We start from the raw sequence: 16,615 nt of genomic DNA, 5'->3' as shown, positions 1-16,615 counted from the left end.
ATAGGGAAAAATATCAAACAGAGAGAGGGAGGGGAAGATGGAAGAAAGCAGAGATGAAGTGATTAGAGAGATGTAGAGGGGCAAGGAGAGGGAGAGAGACAAATAGAGAGAACAGAAAGAGAGAGAGATAGATGAGGGAAAGGGGAAAAGGATAGAGACAGAGTGGTTGTAGGGGCAGAGAGATGAAGATATGAGATATGTACATTAAAATAGAAAGGGTAAAAAGGTAGACAGAAAGAGCCACTGGGGCAAGGCCCCTATCCACTATCCTCCCACCTCTCTCTCTCTGATCTTTGACCCTAATTACAATCTCATCCCTTCCATCAAAATGACTCACATTTACTGTTGAAGTCGGAAGTTTACATACACTTAGATTAAAACTCGTTTTTCAACCACTCCACAAATGTCTTGTTAACAAACTATAGTGTTGGCAAGTCGATTAGGACATCTAGTATGTGCATGACACAAGTACTTTTTCCAACAGTTGTTTACAGACAGATTATTTCACTTATAATTCAATGTATCACAATTCCAGTGGGTCAGAAGTTTACATGCACTAAGTTGACTGACTTTAAACAGCTTGGAAAATTCCCCAAAATTATGTCCTGGCTTTAGAAGCTTCTAATAGGCAACTTGACATCATTTGAGTCAATTGGAGGTGAATCTGTGGATGTATTTCAAGGCCTTCAAACTCAGTGCCTCTTTGCGTGACATCATGGGAAAATCAAAAGAAATAAGCCAAGACCTCAGAAAAAAAATTGCAGACCTCCCCAAGTCTGGTTCATCCTTGGGAGCAATGCCTGAAGGTACCACATTCATCTGTACAAACAATAGTATGCAAGTATACTATTGGACCACGCAGCCGTCATACCGCTCAGGAAGGAGACTCGTTCTGTCTCCTAGAGATGAACGTACTTTGGTGCAAAAAGAGCAAATCAATCCGAGGACAACAGCAAAGGACCTTGTGACGATGCTGGGATAAACAGGTACAAAAGTATCCATATCCACAATAAAACCAGTCCTATATTCACATAACCTAAAAGGCCGCTCAGCAAGGAAGAAGCCACTGCTCCAAAACCGCCATAAAAAAACCCATCCTATGGTTTGCAACTGCACATGGGGATAAAGATCGTACTTTTTGGAGAAATGTCCTCTGGTCTGATGAAACAAAAATAGAACTGTTTGGCCATAATGACCATCGTTATGTTTGGAGGAAAAGGGGGAGGCTTGCAAGCCAAAGAACACCATCCCAACCATGATGCACGGGGGTGGCAGCATCATGTGTGTGTTTGCTTTGCTGCAGGAGGGACTGGTGCTCTTCACAAAATAGATGGCATCATGAGGAAAATTATGTGGAAGATTACGTGGATTCATTGAAGCAACACCCCAAGACATCAGTCAGGAAGTTAAAGCTGGGTCGCAAATGGGTCTTCCAAATGGACAATGACCCCAAGCATACTTCCAAAGTTGTGACAAAATGGCTTAAGGACAACAAAGTCAAGGTACTGGAGTTGCCATCACAAAGCCCTGACCTCAATCCTATAGAACATTTGTGGGCAGAACTGAAAAAGCATGTGCAAGTGAGGAGGCCTACAAACCTGACTCGGTTACACCAGCTCTATCAGGAGGAATGGGCCAAAATTCACCCCCCAAATTAAACAATTTAAAAGCAATGCTACTAAATACTAATTGAGTGTATGTAACCTTCTGACCCACTTGGAATGTGAAATAAAAGCTGAAATAAATAATTCCCTTTACTATTATTCTGACATTATACATTCTTAAAATAAAGTGGTGATTCTAACTGACCTAAGACAGGGAATTTTTACTAGGATTAAATGTCAGGAATTGTGAAAAACCGAGTTTAAATGTATTTGGCTAAGGTTTATGTAAACTTCCGACTTCAGCTGTATATATTCTTGAGTTAATTTGGGAGTTGGTAACTCATTAAATAACTTCTCCCGTTGTGCCACAAATTCCTAATGAGTTAAGTGCTACATGATTAATTTAATCTAGCAACAATTAAACATTGTAGGTAATTATTTGATAAATAACAGTCATCACATTAATGTCACGTCACGACAATAGTACAATTTAATCCTCAGCAGGGTGTAATGGACAGGGTCTGTTATATGAAGGCTTATAAGGCTTATAACATGCTTATTATACCCACAACAAAACATGGACCTGCGGAGGTCTGGAGGCACTCCTCTAGTAGTTTCATCCTCAGACGCTGCAGGTCCGGACTGTCCCACTCCTCTGGGTCCACCCCCCAGTACAGGTCTACCACCTGCAGAGGAGAGATTGTAATACATGGCATAAATAATCTGTACATTACATATACAGTTTGTCCTGTCCACAAGGTACTTGGACTTAGATCCTAGATAGTTCTCTTTGGCAAGTACCAGTAATCATTTGGACCGGGGTTTTGCTTTGTTTTCACCACAGTTATAGTGTAGATCAGGTTCACATAGACATGCAGCTCACAATCAGATTCAGACCATCATATTGCACATGAACAGGCCAATAGAAGAAGAGTGAAAAGAATAGCTAGGTGTTTCCACTCCATCGTGAACATTGAGTGCAAACGTTGCTAATCTCCTATGTTGACGTGAGACATAGAGAACAGTAGAATTAGAGCACAGAAAAAGCAGGAGGTTCACCACTCGAAACCTGACAGAGATCTGTTAGCCACTATTTGTGTCACACCAGAGGATTAGTAAATTACCCCTGAACTGATTAGGGCCTCTGACACACACATACATACTCACATACACGTACACACGCACATACACATACACACACACACACAAAACAGAACAGCGCCCAATTGGCTCTCAAATACTCTCCCCATGCCTGAGATTCAACTCTGTCACCCAGGAGAACATGCGGAATGGAAAGCTGACAGAAGGCATCCGAAACCCACTAGGGTGTGTGTGCTCAAGGGTGTGTGTATGTCTCTGTGTGTGTGTGCTCTGCCATGGGCAATCTCCCAAGACACATTTGTCAAAATCAGTGTCACCGGCGCAGAGAATTCTGAGTGCAAACACGCAACGGGGGAAATCTCCTCTGGATGGAGAGAATGAGGAAGGACCAAATAAACGATTGTGGCCAAGCTGTTGCCGCCACTTACATGCTGAGCAAACCAGACACGTGCATGTGCCTGAGTGCGCATGTAGATTTTGTACCCCCACAACAGACACGATCAGGACACGCAAGTTGAAATATCAAAACCTCGGAACAAATGATATTAAATTGGTGGCAGGTTGAAAAGCTAGCTAGCTTGCTGTTGCTCGCTAATTTGTCCTAGGATATAAACATTGTGTTGTTATTTTACCTGAACTGCACAAGGTCCTCTACTCTGACAATAATCCACAGATAAATCGGTAAACCGAATTTCTTTCTCGTCATCTCTCCTCCTTCCTCTGGCTTCTTTTTTACTTCTTTGGATTTTATATGGTGGTTAGCAACCAACTTTACGGTGCATTACTACAACCAACTGGAGTGTGGATGTAAGTTCATCTTTCAATCACCCATGGGGGTATATGCTCCTAAACACCAATGAGGAGATGACACGTGGGTAAATGCTCTTAAAAACCAATGAATAGATGGAAGAAGCCGGACTCTGCAGCGCGTTGAGCATCACAAATAGAACCTATTTCTATTTTAGTGCCTGGCTACACAGATGCTCGCTGAGGTGAGCGAGTAGTGTGGGTGCAATGTTTGAATAACATGTATGTGTGGTCAGCATGTTAGAAGCAGTACAAACCCAGCCTCTGAGAGCCTGCTGGACTTCCTGGGATCCTTCTGTTTGCCTACATTTCCCCTGGTGCCCGCTTTTGGCCCTGGGTTTCCTCTGTTGGTCTAAATTTCCATGGTGCCGTCTTTTTTCCCTGTTGGCCTACATTTCCTATGGTACCATCTTTTGACCCTATGTTCTGTCTGTGGCCTATATTTCCCATGATTCCCTCATTTGACACTGGGTTCCGTTCTTGTTGGCCTACATTTCCCAGGGTTCCCTCTGTTGGCATGCATTCATAGGGCAGTATGGGCACACCATGTACTTTGCACTTAACAATGAGTAAGAGGTATGAGGGTTGTTCGCTCGTGATTAATCTAATCAAATCAAATGTATTGGTCACATACACTTATTTAGCAGATGTTATTGAGGGTGTAGCGAAATGTTAGTGCTTCTACCTCCGACAGTGCAGTAATATCTAACACGTAAATCTAAGTAAGGAATGGATTAAGAATACTGCATATATACAGTTGAAGTCGGAAGTTTACAGACACTTAGGTTGGAGTCATTAAAACTTATTTTTCAACCACACCATAAATTTCTTGTGAACAAATTATAGTTTTGGCAAGTCGGTTAGGATCACTACTTTGTGCATGACAAGTAATTTTCCAACAATTGTTTACAGAAAAAGTATTTCACTTTATTTAGCTGCATCACAATTCCAATGGGTCAGACGTTTACATACACTAAGTTGACTGTGCCTTTAAACAGCATGGAAAATTCCAGAAAATCACGTAATGGCTTTAGAAGCTTCTGATAGGCAATTTGACATGATTTGAGTCAATTGGAGGTGTACCTGTGGATGAATTTCAAGGCCTACATTTCAAACTCAGTGCCTCTTTGCTTGACATCATGGGAATATCAAAAGAAATCAGCCAAGACCTCAGAAAAAACACCTGAAGGTGCCATGTTCATCTGTACAAACAAAAGTATCTATATCCACAGTAAAATGAGTCCTATTTCGACATAACCTGAAAGGCCGCTCAGCAAGGAAGAAACCACTGTTCCATAACCACTATTAAAAAAGCTATATTACGGTTTGCATCTGCACATGGGGACAAATATTGTACTTTTGGGGGAAATGTCCTCTGGTCTGATGAAACAAAAATAGAACATTTTGGCCATAATGACCATTGTTATGTTTGGAGGAAAAAGAGGGAGGCTTGCAAGCCGAATAACACCATCCCAACCGTGAAGTACGGGGGTGGCAGCATCATGTTTCGGGGGTGCTTTGCTGCAGAAGGGACTGGTGCTCTTCACAAAATAGATGGCTTCATGAGAAAGGATAATTATGTGGATATATTGAAGTAAAATCTCAAGACATCAGTCAGGAAGTTTAAGCTTAGTCGCAAATGTGTCTTCCAAATGGACAATGACCCCAAACATACTTGCAAAATTGTGGCAAAATGGCTAAAGGACAACAAAGTCAAGATATTGGAGTGGCCATCACAAAGCACTAACCTCAATCCTATAGAAAATTGGTGGGCAGAACTGAAAAAGCGTGTGCGAGCAAGGAGGCCTACAAACCTGACTCAGTTACACCAGATCTGTCAGGAAGTTTCCCAACGTATTGTGGGAGCTTGTGGATGGCTACCTGAAATGTTTGACCCAAGTTAAACAATTTAAAGGCAATGCAACCAAATAGTAATTGAGTGTATGTGAACTTCTGACCCACTGGGAATGTGATGAAAGAAATAATAGCTGAAATAATTCTCTATATCAATCAAATTTCAATGAAATGTATTTATAAAGCACTTCTTACATCAGCTGATGTCACAGAGTGCTGTACAGAAACCCAGCCTAAAACCCCAAACAGGAGCAATGCAGGTGTAGAGGCACGGTGGCTAGGCCAGAACCTAGGAAAAAACCTAGAGAGGAACCAGGCTTTGAGGGGTGGCAAGTCCTCTTCTGGCTGTGCCGGGTGGAGATTATAACTGAACATGGCCAAGATGTTCTCTACTATTATTCTGACAGTGGTGATCCTAACTGACCTAAGACAGGGAATTTTTACTAGGATTAAATGTCAGGAATTGTGAAAAACTGAGTTTGAATGTATTTGGCTAAGGTGTATGTAAACTTCTGACTTCAACTGTATGTATGCCTCTTGTCCAGATGGGACAGGGCAGTGTGCAGTGTGGTGGCGATTGCATCATCTGCGGATCTATTGGGGCGGTAAGCAAATTGAAGTGGGTCTAGGGTGGCAGGTAAGATGGATGTGATATGCTCCTTGTCTTGTCTCTCAAAGCACTTCATGATGACAGAGGTGAGTGCTCCGGGGCGATAGTCATTTAGTTCAATTACCTTTGCTTTCTAAGGTACAGGGACAATGGTGGTCATCTTGAAGCATGTGGGGATAACAGACTGGGATAGGGAGAGATTGCAGATATATTCAAACACACCAGCAGGGTTGGTCTGCGCATGCTCTGAGGACGCGGCTAGCTATACCATTTGGGCCTGCAGCCTTGGTAGGGTTAACACACTGAAATGTTTTACTCAAGTCGGCCACAGAGAAGGAGCCCACAGTCCTTGACAGCGGGTCGCGTCAGTGGCTGTGTATTATCCTCAAAGCGAGCGAAGAAGGTGTTCAGCCTGTCCGGAAGCAAGACGTGGCTGGTTTTCCTTTTATAATCCATGACTGTCTGCAGACCCTACCACATATGTCTCTTGTCTGAGCTGTTGAACTGGGACCCAACTTTGTCCCTATACCGATGTTTAGCCTGCTTGATTGCTTTGCGGAGGGAATAACTACACTGTTTGTATTCTTCCATATTCCTAGTCTTCTTACCCTGGTTAAATGTGGTGCTTTGCACTTTCAGTTTGCGTGAATGCTCCCATCTATCCATAGTTTCTGGTTGGGGTAGTTTTTAATAGTCACAGTGGGTACAACATATTCTATGCACTTCCTGATAAACGTATTCACTGTATCGGTATATGTGTCAATATTATTTTCTGAAGCTACTCTGAACATTTTTGTATTTTTTGTATTTTAATTCACCTTTATTTAATCAGGTAGGCTCGTTGAGAACAAGTTCTAATTTGCAACTGCAACCTGGCCAAGATAAAACATAGCAATTCGACACATACAACACAGAGTTACACATGGAATAAACAAAAGATTCAGTCAATAATACAGTAGAAAAAAAGAAAACAAAAAGTCTATATACAGTTAGTGCAAATGAGGTAAGATAAGGCAGTTAAGGCAATAAATAGGCCATAGTGGCGAAGTAATTACAATATAGCAATTAAACACTGGAATGGTAGATGTGCAAGTAGAGATCCTGGGGTGCAAAGGAGCAAGATAAAAAACAAATACAGTATGGGGATGAGGTAGATAGATTAGCTGTTTACAGATGGGCTATGTACAGCTGCAGTGATCTGTGAGCTGCTCTGACAGCTGGTGCTTAAAGGTAGTGAGGGAGATATGAGTATATCCCAGTCTGTGTGCTCAAAACAATCTTGAAGTGTGGATTCTGATTGGTCAGACCTGTGTTGAATAGTCCTCACCACGGGTGCTTCCTGTTTGAGTGTCTGCCTATAGGAGGGGAGGAGCAAGATGGAATTGTGGTCCAATTTGCCAATTGGAGGGTGGGGGAGGGCCTTATATGCATTCTGGAAGGTAGTATAACAATGGTTGAGAGTTTTAGCAGCACGAGTACAACAATCAATATGTTGATAGAATTTCGGGAGCCTTTTCCTCAAATTTCCTTTATTAAAATCCCCAGCTACAATAAATGTAATCTCAAGATATGTGGTATATAGACCGCTGTGGCTAATATTGACGAAAATTATCTTGGGAAATAGTATGGTCGGAATTTGATTGTGAGATATTCTAGGTCGGGTGAACAGAAGGACTTGAGTTCCTGTATGTTATCAGTTACATCATCAATCGTTAATCATAAATCTCCACCCTTCTGCTGCTTCCCGGAGAGAAGTTTATTCCAGTTGGTGCAATGTACTGATAACCCAAATGGCTTTACAGAGTCAGAGAGTCTCTCTCTCTCCCTCTCTCTCTCATATATATATATATATATATACACACTCCAGAGCGGATCTCTTCTGCTACCGTTAAACCAATCCAGTAAATGTGGAGGTTGGAGCCATTCCTATGGGGGAAACGTCCGAAAGCGGAAGTCGCATCACAGATTCTCTTTCCATTTCCACTGAAATCCGGATGTTGTTACTAACCCCACAGAGGGTGGCTTGTGATTGGCATGTCAAGGCCTAGGAAATAAGTTGGAGAGTAAAAAGGATGTGAGTTCTTAGGTGTTTTCAAATTGACCTTCAATTTCATCTTAGTGTTGAGTTCTCGTTGAAGGTGTCACAGGGGGGAGAGGCCAGAATGATTTAGCAGTCCATGCTAGCCATCATGGTCAGTTGGCTTGTCAGAAAGCCAAGGAAAGTCTCTCACTTTGACTGACACATTGGCAGTGAACATAAACAGAACCGACAGGCCAAATAATTGTACACTGCAAATAGCAACTATTCACTGCAAACGGAGTGTGGGTGGGGCCATCTGTTTGACTTACAGCCCTCTGGGGAGCTATCCTCCAAGTGGAGTGCAAGGAAGGACTGGAGCCTACCCGTGTTCAATGGGTGGGTAGTTGTGGACTGGCAGGCTAGTGGTTGGTGCTATCAGCAAAGATGGTGGATAAATGAAGAGAGTTCACTTAGACCGTTTACCACTGAAAAACATTGTCAGTTCCGGTCTGCTTAAGAGGGTGGCTCTCCAATAGACACCAGGGCCTGGTTTCCCAAAAGCATCTTAAGGCTATGTTCATCACTATAACCTTCATAGGAGCATAGTGACATTTCTGAGCTCTTTTCCAAAACCAATGTTATTAACGTTGCACTTGAAAATGCTCGTAATCTAACACCTGCCTCAGACCACTTTTAGCTAAGTGCGTTGTTAGATGCTTTTTTTTAAACAGAATCACAAGATGTATCTATCTCTCTGTGATGGCTGATGACTTCAGAATGAAGTTGACTACAAATACAAACTAGCCAATGTCTTTGCAATTGATGCAAAAAAAAGTGCCGTATAAAAAGATGCCAAGATGACTTCCTTAAAATATACACAGTAGGCTATAGGCCAATTTCAATCACATTGAAAAACATTTCATGTTCAATCAATTGAATTTGACCTTGCTGCTGGTAGGCTACTGTTTGTAATTTGTCTCAATATATTTAATGATGTGTAGCCTAACATGTGCGAAAGCATGTGCTAAATTGTTGATTAGAACAATGGCACAGAGCAGTAAAGTGTGGCTGCCTACAAGAACTGTCGGATGTAGCGCCCACTCATTGTTTGTAAAAGTACCTAATTCAACTAAAAAAAAATTCGGTGGAAATGTATATTTGAGTGGTTTTGGATAAGTTAAAGCTGTACTTTATTGAAATTAAAAATGATTGTATGATTGCGAAAGGAAAATAGTTCATTTCCAAGGTTCTTGACATTCCCAATAGAGCTCGCCAGTTTGTAGTCCTAAATAACGAAAAATGAAACCTTTGGTTTGTTCAGGCATTCCTATGGGGGAAATTAATGGGAAAAGAAAGGGCTTTTTGGGAAAACAGTAAAAGTTCTGAGGTTAACACAGGCCAAGGATATCTTATACATTTTGTTCTATGAGAAAATATCAGTCAGTTAACATGACCTCTGAATAATGAAGCCTTTTATGTGCTTGTTTGAATACAGAAATGCAAAAAATAAATGTGACATTAGCTGATGAAGATGATCTTATTGAACAAAAATGTTTAAGATCTTATTTTTTCCCTTTATTTAAGTCAGTTAAGAACAAATTCTTATTTTCAACGATGGTCTAGGAACAGTGGGTTAACTGCCTGTTCAGTGGCAGAATGACAGATTTGTAACTTGTCAGGTCAGGGATTTGAACTTGCTACTTTTTGGACTGCTATTTCAACGCTCTAACCACTAGGCTACCCTGCCGCCCCATCTAATAAGCCTATGTTAACTAAAGACCTTATTTTCAATAAAAAAAAACTTTCGCTTTGGCCAATGATCCATGGCAGAGTTACTGCCTACAAAATATTACATTACTATTGCTTTCAATTAGCTTGCTAGTTAGTAATGCTGTAGTATATAGTTGTCATTTACAATCAACAATGTAGTGGTCAGATTTTTATTTTGTCAAAAAGTAACAGAGCGAACATTAACGTTAGTCCATTCATAACGAGGTTCACACTTTTCCGCAATGTAAGGTTGCTTGAACATTGGTTATTATAGCTGGCCAAAATGACATGAAAAGTAGTCAAATTATATTTACAGTATTGCAGTAATTTCAGCAGTTCAGATTTATTTGGATTTTAAATAGCAATCAAACAATATCCTATCTTAAACTTGTTGGAAGAGAAAGGCATCTTGCTGTCAATCACCGTGTCATTTTGAGCCGCATCCCATTTCTTGCTATGCCCATGGCCACTTGTCTTCTTTCCCCCTCAAATTTGTAAAATCATTGGATAGGTGTAGATGAATTGTCTACCAATACAGTTACATCAATCCACTGCTTTGAAATCTTTGAATGGGTGTGAACAGGTGCGCAGGGGAGAAGGTGCTTCCCTCTTTCTAATCAGTCATCAAAACGTCTCCTCTTTGAAGCTGACTGATATCTATTCGCTTTTGATTCAGCAGATTAGTTATCACTATGAGCAAAGTTGCCAATATGCTCTGAATTACCCTTATCAAATGATTATTTTACGACTGGTCCCAACGATAGTCAACAAAGTGAAGAATTCAAGTCCAGTCACCTCATGGAACATTCACATCAATGAAATCCTTGCTGCCCACTACCATCCGGGCCTTCAACAACACCAGGTTGCAATCAACACACAGCACTACCCAGTTACTTTATTTGCTTTTTTGCATAATAGTATTTTACTTGCCTTTATGTGACTGTATTGTAGTGTTGTATTTTTTTACTACAGCTGTATGACAAACAAATTTAATCTCATCTCTCAGCAGAAGAGATCGTTCCTCCTGACCTGTTCCTGTAAGATTAATTTAAATGAGTATCATTACCTTATTTCTTCTGTCTTTCATGCCATCCATTGTTGTATATGGTCAAGTCAAACAGATCTTTTTTTAATGTGTTTTAGGTTTGGTGTTTGCAGTTAAGGATTTGTTGTTTATTGTTTATAATCGCCCTAAAATGTCAATAATGTTGGCTCCAATTCCAATGTATTTATCGATTATTGTACATTATACAACGGGTGGGCCTAATCCTGAATGCTGATTGGTTAAAACAACATTCCAGCTAGTGTCTATTCCACAAGTTACCACCGGCGAAATCTATGAAGTTAAAATGCCTATTTACCCTGTTCCATCTGCCTGCGCAATCCATTGTCATATTAGCCCAGCCAAACAATTTATAAACGTGGTCTTCACTATAAAAAGCATCTAGACATTATCTCACATTTCTTTTAGACTAACATTTAGTTTTCAACAGCAGAGATTTAAAAAAACCTTGCTGTCTGTCACTCTGACATTTGCAACATTGTTTCAATATTCAAATTTGATCTCCAACTCTCCCATATTAATGAACGAGTCGGGATGAGACGGTCAAGCAGGCAGCGTTTCTCGGCCAATCAAAATCATGAATCAGCTGACATCATTTTTATGGATATAAACAACAGTATCCTGCCGAGTGAGCACATTTTCTATGCCAGGCAGTTTGTCATTAGCTCATTGTTATGTATGTTTCCAAATAAGTGTCACTAGAAAACAGTTTCAACAACTGCAAATGCAGCTACTTTACTGTTATTCTGGCTGCACTTTTTGACATGACTGTAAATTAGTAATAGTTGGCTAGCAGGCAAGCAATGGATAAAAACGATGCCAATGGAACATTTTGAACGAACCACTGGGTCACGTCTCTTGCAACCGAACCGATAGAATGAGCAGGCGGCTTGGGTACCACCCCTAGATTTGTGTCAGGACTATATCTTGTGGAAGAATAAAATAGTATGACTAATATAATCAAAATAAAGTTTTTAATGAAAATATGTAAATCATTATTTTAATATGTAGGTAACCCATTGTATAAAAGTGAAGGTCCTCAAAGGAGACCTAACAACACCCATGCCAATATACAGTGCATTCGGAAAGTATCACTGGGGCCAAGCTTCCTGCATCCAGGACTTCTATACTAGGTGGTGTCAGAGGAAGGCCCCAAAAATTGTCAAAGACTCCAGCTACTCAAGTCATAGACTGTTTTCTTTGCTACCGCACGGCAAGTGGCCTCTACCCCCAAGCCATAAGACTGCTGAAGAATTCATCAAATGGCCACCAGGACTGCATTTTGCACTGCCATCCCCCCTTTGTTCTACTGCTGCTACTCACTGTTTATCATCTATGCATATATCCACATATTACTTCACTCACCTCGACTAACCTATACCCCCGCAAATTGACTTGGTACCGGTACCCCCTGTATATAGCCTTGTTACGTGTTACTTCTTTTTACATTAGTTTATTTAGTACTTATTTTCTTCAAAATGTATAGATAGTTAAGGGCTTGTAAAGTAAGCATTTCACACCTGTTGTATTCAGTGCATGTGAAAAATACAATTGGATATTGATGATGTTAGTATAAAGGTTTACAGTCATCATGATGACATAAGATTGATTGCTTAAAACAAATCAATATATTTGGTTTTGTACTGTTGGGAGTAAATTGTAGTGCATTACATTTACACACAATACCCCATAACGACAATACAAGATTATCTGGTTTGATGAAATGAAGATTGAACTCTTTGGCCTGGAAGAAACCTGGCACCATCCCTACGGTGAAGCATGGTGGTGGCAGCATACATTTGCAACCTGTTTTTGCTTCATCATAATGGGGTAATGTATGTAGATTGATGAGAAAAAAACAAAACAATTTAATACATTTTAGAATAAGGCTGTAACTTATTATTTTTTTCTGTCAAGGTGTCTGCACTGTAAATTGCCAAGGAAATGACACGGACACTCAGGGGTGGTCTCTCTATAAAAGTCGCTGGCCACACACCAATACATGGACTTCACAGTCAAACTATAAGATAAATAGCATCCAATCGTTGTCACTGTTGACATACTATGCCGTGTCGTGATTCGATTAAGAAGGATATGATCCATGCGTGATTGGAAAATCCCTCCATGAGAGGTTGAAAACCAAACCTATCCTCCTACTAGACCTATCATAAAATTATCAAGACAAGTTAAAGTTATGAACAGTAGCTTACTTCCCAAATATTCTATCCTATAAAGGTGTTGTCCTAAAGTTGTTGTGGCTTTCAAAGATAACAAGAATGAAAGTTTATAGCCTAAGCTTTTCTCAATCACAGCTTTATGAGAGACACTTTTTATTTTACTATTATTGATGAGGCAAATAAAGCAATTATTATTCCGTTTTGAAGATGGTAGACTGCTTCTATCCAGCCCATGATGTAAGCCTATAACCTCACTCCCTACATACCGTAAGACAACCCTTTCTTCATCAAAGAGTCACTGCTCCATCATGTGCGCACCACACAGACAGACACAGATACACACACACACCTGTTCTGCTCCTCCCCACCAGAAAGGAATCTTAAGAAATATTTGCCATTGCCTGCACTTAGCCTATGCCCAGGCTTTCAACAACTTTATATGTCATCATGATTCACCCAGTTGCATTCAATTTCGTGCTATAGCCCAACTGTCTTTTTAATCTGATGGCATGTTTTTTTAGTAAAATAATTTGGGGTGGGTGGCCAATAGGGTCAATAGCAGTGTAACAGTCACATAATGAAAACAAATCATACAATCAAAAAATCGAACACAATAAACAGCACACTCAACCCAAATGTGACAAAATCAATCAATCAATCAAGACTCATTAGTTACACAAAAAAACTTAATAACGTAATATCATGACGCCCCTCAGCACCAACTCAACAATGGGCGCCGATTCCTTATATGTCATGATTAGTTGCACTGGGGGCCATAAGCTCATATCACCCCTGTGTTGAATGGAGAATAGAGGTGTAACAGAACATTGTGTGTGTCATAATAAAGAGTTTACCTCTCTGTCAGTACAGCAGGCAGGTGGGGGATTTCAAATCAAATTACATTTTATTTGTCACATACAGTGCCTTGCGAAAGTATTCGGCCCCCTTGAACTTTGCGACCTTTTGCCACATTTCAGGCTTCAAACATAAAGATATAAAACTGTATTTTTTGTGAAGAATCAACAACAAGTGGGACACAATCATGTGGAACAACATTTATTGGATATTTCAAACTTTTTTAACAAATCAAAAACTGAAAAATTGGGCGTGCAAAATTATTCAGCCCCCTTAAGTTAATACTTTGTAGCGCCACCTTTTGCTGTGATTACAGCTGTAAGTCGCTTGGCGTATGTCTCTATCAGTTTTGCACATCGAGAGACTGAAATTTTTTCCCATTCCTCCTTGCAAAACAGCTCGAGCTCAATGAGGTTGGATGGAGAGCATTTGTGAACAGCAGTTTTCAGTTCTTTCCACAGATTCTCGATTGGATTCAGGTCTGGACTTTGACTTGGCCATTCTAACACCTGGATATGTTTATTTTTGAACCATTCAATTGTAGATTTTGCTTTATGTTTTGGATCATTGTCTTGTTGGAAGACAAATCTCCGTCCCAGTCTCAGGTCTTTTGCAGACTCCATCAGGTTTTCTTCCAGAATGGTCCTGTATTTGGCTCCATCCATCTTCCCATCAATTTTAACCATCTTCCCTGTCCCTGCTGAAGAAAAGCAGGCACAAACCATGATGCTGCCACCACCATGTTTGACAGTGGGTATGGTGTGTTCAGGGTGATGGGCTGTGTTGCTTTTACGCCAAACATAACGTTTTGCATTGTTGCCAAAAAGTACAATTTTGGTTTCATCTTTCATCAGAGCAGGTCAGAGTCTCCCAGGTGGCTTGTGGCAAACTTTAAACGACACTTTTTTATGGATATCTTTAAGAAATGGCTTTCTTCTTGCCACTCTTCCATAAAGGCCATATTGGTGCAATATACGACTGATTGTTGTCCTATGGACAGAGTCTCCCACCTCAGCTGTAGATCTCTGCAGTTCATCCAGAGTGATCATGGGCCTCTTGGCTGCATCTCTGATCAGTCTTCTCCTTGTATGAGCTGAAAGTTTAGAGGGACGGCCAGGTCTTGGTAGATTTGCAGTGGTCTGATACTCCTTCCATTTCAATATTATCGCTTGCACAGTGCTCCTTGGGATGTTTAAAGCTTGGGAAATCTTTTTGTATCCAAATCCGGCTTTAAACTTCTTCACAACAGTATCTCGGACCTGCCTGGTGTGTTCTTTGTTCTTCATGATGCTCTCTGCGCTTTTTACGGACCTCTGAGACTATCACAGTGCAGGTGCATTTATACGGAGACTTGATTACACACAGGTGGATTGTATTTATCATCATTAGTCATTTAGGTCAACATTGGATCATTCAGAGATCCTCACTGAACTTCTGGAGAGAGTTTGCTGCACTGAAAGTAAAGGGGCTGAATAATTTTGCACGCCCAATTTTTCAGTTTTTAGTTTGTTAAAAAGTTTGAAATATCCAATAAATGTCGTTCCACTTCATGATTGTGTCCCACTTGTTGTTGATTCTTCACACAAAAATACAGTTTTATATCTTTATGTTTGAAGCCTGAAATGTGTCAAAAGGTCGCAAAGTTCAAGGGGGCCGAATACTGTAAGGCACTGTTCACATGGTTAGCAAATGTTAATGCGAGTGTAGCGAAATGCTTGCGCTTCTAGTTCCGACAATGCAGTAATAACCAGCGAGTAATCTAACCTAACAATACCGCAACTACTACCTTATACACACGGCCGCAAAACCTAAACCCATAGGGGAGGGTCTGGGTGGGCATCTGTCCATCGGTGGAGCGCACAGTGTCCCCGGTACGCGTTCTTAGCCCGGTGCGCTACATCCCAGCTCCCCGCATCTGCCGGGATAGGGTGAAGATCCAGCCAGGGCGGATGGTGCCAGCCCTGCTCTCCAGACAGCCAGTACGTCTCCTCGGGCCAGGATATCCTGCGTCTGCTCTGCGCACTTTGTCTCCCATGTGTCTACACAGTCCAGTGCGCCCCGCACGTGCCGGTGTAGAATTAACATCCAGCCAGGACGGGTTGTGCAGGCCCTTAGTTCGAGACCTCCAGTGCGCCTCCACGGCCGGTCTATCCTGTGCCTCCTCCGAGGACCAGGCTGTCTCTCCGTCTCCTCCCTCCAGATTCTCCCGTCTGTCCGGAGCCGCGAGAGCCGCCCGTCAGTCAGGAGCCGCCAGAGCCGCCAGTCAGTCAGGACCCGCCAGAGCCGCCCGTCAGTCCGGCGCCGCCAGAGCCGCCCGTCACTCCGGCACTGGCAGAGTCACCTTTCACTCCAGCACTACCAGAGTCTCCCTTCACTCCGGCGCTATTCTTTTGTTCGTTTGTATTCAGTGATCAGTTTATTAAAATAAATATTAACATGGGCACTTACGACACTGCGTTTTGGTCCGATCTTGACTTCTCGTCATCAGACGAAGAGGAACGTTACATCGAAGCAGTCTTGAAGAGTGGAATCAGATTGGTCGGACCAGTGTTGAACAGACCTGAGCGTGGGAGCTTCCTGTTTTAGTCTCTGTCTGTAGGCTGGAAGCAACAAAATGGAGTCGTGGTCAGCTTTTCCGAAAGGAGGGCGGGGGAGGGCCTTATATGCACCATGGAAGTTAGAATAACAATGATCCAGGGTTTTACCAGCCCTGGTAGCACAATAGATATGCTGATAGAATTTAGGGAATCTTGT

The 16,615-nt window shown here is 41.5% G+C and overlaps 1 protein-coding gene across 1 annotated transcript in view; it reads right to left on the bottom strand.

Moving 5' to 3' along the window:
• LOC135509957 (NACHT and WD repeat domain-containing protein 2-like) overlaps window positions 1–16,615 on the bottom strand; it is an 87,496-nt gene that overhangs the window by 37,114 nt on the left and 33,767 nt on the right. The window contains exon 4 of the mRNA XM_064930778.1: window positions 2,174–2,290. Within this exon, the coding sequence (XP_064786850.1) occupies window positions 2,174–2,290 (117 nt within the window). The remainder of the gene's footprint in view (window positions 1–2,173; window positions 2,291–16,615) is intronic.

This window comes from Oncorhynchus masou, chromosome 23, assembly GCF_036934945.1.
Source record: "Oncorhynchus masou masou isolate Uvic2021 chromosome 23, UVic_Omas_1.1, whole genome shotgun sequence".
Taxonomy (NCBI): domain Eukaryota; kingdom Metazoa; phylum Chordata; class Actinopteri; order Salmoniformes; family Salmonidae; genus Oncorhynchus; species Oncorhynchus masou.
Note: the sequence above shows the minus strand (reverse complement) of the source record. Positions and strands in the feature narration are given on the sequence as shown.